The 5,887-nt window shown below is 38.1% G+C and overlaps 1 protein-coding gene across 1 annotated transcript; it reads left to right on the plus strand.

Moving 5' to 3' along the window:
* LOC114525473 (transcriptional regulator Myc-1-like) lies at positions 1-2,742 on the plus strand. Its single transcript, XM_028546837.1, has 4 exons — positions 1-169; positions 342-424; positions 546-1,092; positions 1,367-2,742. The coding sequence occupies exons 1-4, from the start codon at positions 16-18 to the stop codon at positions 1,876-1,878; spliced, it is 1,296 nt and encodes a 431-aa protein (XP_028402638.1). The 5' UTR covers positions 1-15; the 3' UTR covers positions 1,879-2,742.
* The last annotated feature ends 3,145 nt before the right edge of the window (positions 2,743-5,887 follow it).

Here is a 5,887-nt window from a genome sequence, read left to right on the forward strand (position 1 = left end):
CCGATAGAACGTTCAATGTGCTATTTTGAAGTGAAAATTACTTGTGAAAACCTGGCCTACCCTTTTATTCGCTGTGTCTTCCTCGTTAAGCTTGTGTCTTTTGCTCTCCTCATTACGAGAGTGACAGATCACTGTTGGCTTAAAGTCTTCGCTGTACGAGACTTAAGAGGTACGTTTAGGCATGAATATAAATCAAGACAGTGCCAAGTATTCTCGACGCACGTCTATCACAGAACTTGCGCTGACTCATTCATTTGGTTCAGGGGATTTAAATTGTAATGATAGATGATGATTGTTTTTGTGGGGGTTCATTATTCACCGTATCTCTTTATTGTTTAAAGGAACTCGGATTACATTCGAGTTAAACACAAGGCACAGCAACCAAGTCGAGAGTCGAATGTCGAACTTCACTTCGAAGGCTAAGGTAATGAAGCCAAATAACATGTTGTATAAAAAATACTTGAATAAAATAAATATATTAAATTACACATACGCGCGCGGAGTTTACACAAATTAAAAGGTTGCTTTTCTCGTTTCGTTGACAGGCAAACAGCAGAAAGAAAGAGATGGCGCTGCAATTAGAACTTTGTCCAGAAATATTTCTCCATTTCTCCGCACAGCAAGTACAAGGAGACGACGATGAAGTTTACGAGGCTAGTACCGGCGGTCCAGGATCAATTCGCGATATCTGGAAGAAGTTTATGGCTCCACTAACACCGCCGCTTTCTCCACCGCTTTCTCCCTCTCGACAAACTAGCGGGGCAGTCTCACCGACTTGTCTAACAGCGACGGCAGCAGATACGTTACAGTGTGTCTCAGATATATTAGATCTCGACAACTGCCGTACTTACGTGGCCGAACGCAGCTGTTCAAACCTTGCATCGAAGCTAATTCAAGATTGTATGTGGGGCTCCTCGACACTACAAGAGAAAGTACAGCGTAGAAAACGAGTAGAGGACATATATGATACTCCTTGTTCCACACCACCATCTCTCTACGTAGATTACGTTAGCGGTGAATGTGTCGATCCGTCGAGTGTGTTCCCATACCATATAAACAGTCAAGATTTTCCCAGCGGAGACTCATCGTCAGGTATGTGCGAATTTTAATTGTAATTTTTTAATTGCGCTTGGATAGACCTTAGCAATTTGTCATGAGGTGGTACAATTATTATAAAATCTCGTGTTAAATAATAATATGATGGTAACGGTTCTAAATCGGTGCTGAACTAGAGGCGAAATATTTTTTGTATATCAGTACTTCAATCCGGTCGTTCCTGAGATTTTTATACAACAACTATATTCATCTTATTTTACAGCAAGCGGAAGCGTTGATGAATTATATTTTTATTTGTGTTTCATTTCAGAAGACGAAATTGACGTTGTCACTATCGAGAAGCCTGTTAAGCGTAAAAGTCCAGCAACTTGTAGCAATGTAAACAACAACAACAACACAGAAATGAAGTCATTACGCGAAGACGAACCGACCGCAAAACGACCCAGAATGAATCTAAAACGATCCCGCGAGAATTCGAACAAGGAAGGCAAGGAGACTAGCCCCGATGCGGACTACGAACCATCAACTCGGCTTTCCGGGAAGGAAAAATTTGAAGAGTCCGATTGTAAACGCAATGTACACAACGTTCTGGAGCGCAAGCGAAGAAACGATTTAAAATATAGTTTTCAAGTTTTACGAGACAGTATACCAGACCTAAAAGGATCAGAACGGGCACCGAAAGTGGCGATACTTCGAAAGGCTACTGACTGTATATTGAATCTTCGCTCTGAACAGGAAAGATTACTTGAGGAGAAGAGTTTTCTCGAGAAGAGGCGTCAATCATTATTGCACAAGTTAAAAGCTCTCAAAGAATCCTCGTGAATCGTCTAATACACGCAGGTATTCTCCCTGGAAACATGTATCTGTGTTAAAGTTATTCTATTTAATATATCTTATGTATACAGATGTGTGACTTGGATTTTGGCCAAACTTCAGGCCTATATTGGTCTGGTTTTCGTCCACGGAGAAAACTACTTCCGCTTGTTCGGCGAAAACCAGTCACACGTTATGGCTTATATATAATCCATTTGCTATACGTCTATCCGAGAGAAATCTCTGTATTTTAAAACGACGAGCGTCATTCGCAGTAAACGTTTATAGTTATGAAGTCTCAAGTACTAGTGAAACGATAATGTGTGATTGTTTTCATTCAATGAATTTCTTGATTAGCATATTGATTAAAAAAGCGCGGGAAACGACGTCATAAATTAGCATAAAATATTTTCATACTTTGCATTCATGGCGTCCTGACCCAAATCAAAAAATTTACTTGTGGTGATTTGAAAGATATTTTTGTATACAATGTAAACTAATGAGTATTAATGAAACTAGCCCGCTTTAAAGGGAGTACTTTATATAAATAGTTCGTATATAACTAAGTTTATAAATATTAAGCTCTGGTGGACGTTTTTACAATGTAAAAAAACGGAGGACGCTAAATCCGTGATTTGAACCGTATTGGTAACTTGTATCAAGCATATGTGAACAGCACGTTTTGTTTTTGTGGACGGTATAAATGCCACTACATATATTTATGTTAAAGGGTGTTGCGTGTAAATAATAAAGGCTGACAGTCTGCAAGCACAAAACTTGTATAAACAATGATATTGTTAAGAACATAAATTATATATTGGTTATTTTGTTAAAGTTGCGAGTAAGGAAAATAATTAGAATGTTTCCACAATAGTGTTGTGTCATTGCTTATTTTGGCGGGTCTTTATCACAAATCTATATACATTCGATATTGTGCCTTGTCGGACATGGAGGTATTTTTAACGGAACATTAAATATGCAAGCTCTTTCATGGTACAGTCTCGAGTTTCAAATGGGTTTACCCTGCTTAAACTTTGACCTTCAGCGTTTACCCGCGATAAATTCTTCGCATAGCATCGAGATTTTTTTGGGCGCTTTACACCGCGAAATACCACCCTGAATAACATGTTGGCGGGCAAGGTCAAATAGAACTTGTTATCAGTCGGAATTCGAAGCGTTTGAGCGTTTCTCTTTCATAAGCTTTAACGACTTATTAAATTTCGTTTTTGCAGTGAACAAGAGGAATCCGGAATTATGTGGGCGCTATGGTATTGTGTAATTTCCTGTGAATTATGTTTTTAAACCAATCAGCCAGGTGGTCCCCCCGTCAAAGGCGCACTGAGATGCTATGCTGAGCCCTGTTTATCGCTATAAACCTCTCAAAATTTTTGTGGTATGAAAGATCCGTTGGGATTCGCCCGTACGCATCTCCCCGACCTTTTGACCGCATGAAAAGGCATGTTTTTAGACCGAATAGTTTTACATTGTTTAGTGTGCTCTGAAAAGCTCTATTTACATTAATGCATTTTATAAATCCAAGCGTAATCCCCATGTACCACTTTATAAATAGCCAACAGTTTTTAATGGCATCTGCTTGTGTGCATTCAAATCAATTAGTTTTCGGGACAAAAACTATTTAAGCCCTCATAAAAGTAGCAAACAAAGGCAAAGCGTGTCCCAGTCCAAATTCATCAAGTCCAAGGGCAAAGGGGATTTTGACAATTTGACTTGGCGTCCAAAATTGAAACGCCGTTTATTACCGCAGGCGATATTTGTTCTGATATAATTGAGCATATTTGATACGGATCATATGAAGCCCTGCTACTTATTCGTACGACGGAATCTCGGGCAGTTATGGAGAAACAGTTTTGCCATGTAAATGCAATTCGTTTAAACCAATATTCAATCAATGCTGAACCGTTGGAGAGGTCTATTTGTTTTCACAAAAGTCTTTGTTTCGTGTTATATATATGGAGTGACGCTTCCATTCGTCCTTGGATCGGAATTGATGACTGTAAACAGTTTGAAGTAGAAGTGTCAAAAATATTGGCAATTGAACGAGCGTTTCCGCTGCAATTACGCATGCATAACAAATAGGTATAGACTATAGGGCAAAATTTTTCCCAACCGGTAGCGAGGAGAGTGTAAATTCCTGGTGAAAAATACCTGATTTTCTTTCTAATAACGGAGTCCAGTTATTTAAATCTAATCGAAAGTAAAAACTGGGAATACTTGTTTTTTTTTGCCTTACTGAGAGCTTTTTGATGTATAATTATAGAAGTTTAACTGTGTAAAAGTTAAAAGACAAAGGCCATCTTTTTGTTATATTATACTACAAAGTATAATATTAATGATAAAATACGAAAGTGCTATAAAGATTCGAAACTGATATAGTAACATGAGTTGAGATGTTTCGAAATTTCAAAATTTAGCTTCGCGCAAATCTGTGATTGGACCGCGAGCTTTAAACGAGAATTAGCATAATTTCCATAATTGCGAACGAGAATTGCGTCACTGATAGAATCAAAACTGTATTGTCTATTCATTCGATTTGATACCAGATGATAAGGGTTTAATCCTATAACGAACCTTGATATCTTTTTTTATGGTAATTTCATTTGCCATATTTTGTCTGTAGCGAGTGATAAGTTCCTATAATTCGCATTTTACGCGATAATATTGTATTTCCTTCTAAGTTACACTTTCGTTATTTCCCCTCGCACTTATATTGTGTTCTCTTTTGTCACTTAGTCACTTTCGACTTTGTTTTAGTACTGAGAGCGACACGCAAGAGTATATAGATCCTATATTATCAACTATGAATAGATCGATATCGGTCGTGTCTTAATATAAGAATATCAGGATCCTGTATTTGGCTGAAAAATTCCCAAGTTAATTCGAATGAGGCATGTTAAGCTTTTTGATTTATTCTCATGTGATATGCGATGATTCATTTTGCCCCCAAGTCATCAGTAATCTCTTTTGCAAGATAATCCCCTGCCCAAGTTTCCGTTATGGGTCATTTTTAAGCCAGCCACGCAACAAATCACCATGCACAATATCTGATTGTTTGGCACGATTGATTCGAAATCTTTCTGTTAATAATACATATATAGCTGCAGCCATTTTCATCGCTAGACCACTGAAGCCACCAAAAAACAAGAGTGCACGATATAAGAGCTAAAAGGGTGCAGTCTCTCGTTGGTAGAGATCTGCTCCGGGCGACTAAAACACCGACTGACGGGGGTCATACCATACATAAACCGGTCTCACACGAGTAGGAGACAACGGTAGAAGATCGTTTTAGTCTTTTTCATATTTAGAAAAATCGTCTTCTAGGACTTAGCTGCATGAGGACGATAATGAATTAATGAATTAACCGCTCTATATAAAGGCATGCACCAGTAAAGCTACGAGTGATATAAATATATATAAGGCTATTTGGTCTGCTTTAATTCGTTAAATATGTTTGAATGCGATGAAATCTTCAACTATATATAGTCCTGTATACTTCTCAATGCGCAGTCCAGGTTAATTTACTCCGACGAGGTCCTTCCAAACTTGTTACGAACAGGATCTGAAGCAGGATTATCAGGTCTTCAGTATATTAAGTGATTAATTAAGGGTAGGTTAAGTACCCATGTCCTCGTGTCTCTCTCAAGACTCCTCCTTCACTTGAGTACTTCTCCCTCACCCCTCCCCCTGAGGGCTAAATATAATGACTTTAAATACATTTAGTTTGTATAAGCTTCGCGCGCCTTGACAATGATCAAGGCCAATCATCGCTTTCATGTGTATTATTGTAAAAATAACATGCATAACTTTCCGTACATTTTCCGAACATCAAAATTCTTAGTTTATTTGTCACGCAATTTAAGTATTCAAGAGCTGTGGTACGACAAATATGACATCCTATTGTGCATAAATATCTGTACTGACTAGACACGGCTAACTGAAACGCTCAAATTTTTCTCGGTTTATCAAAAAGCAGGATTGAATAATGTGACCACAATGGCAG

Source organism: Dendronephthya gigantea, unplaced genomic scaffold (assembly GCF_004324835.1).
Source record: "Dendronephthya gigantea isolate DGI-Jeju-01 unplaced genomic scaffold, DenGig_1.0 000034F, whole genome shotgun sequence".
NCBI lineage: Eukaryota > Metazoa > Cnidaria > Anthozoa > Malacalcyonacea > Nephtheidae > Dendronephthya > Dendronephthya gigantea.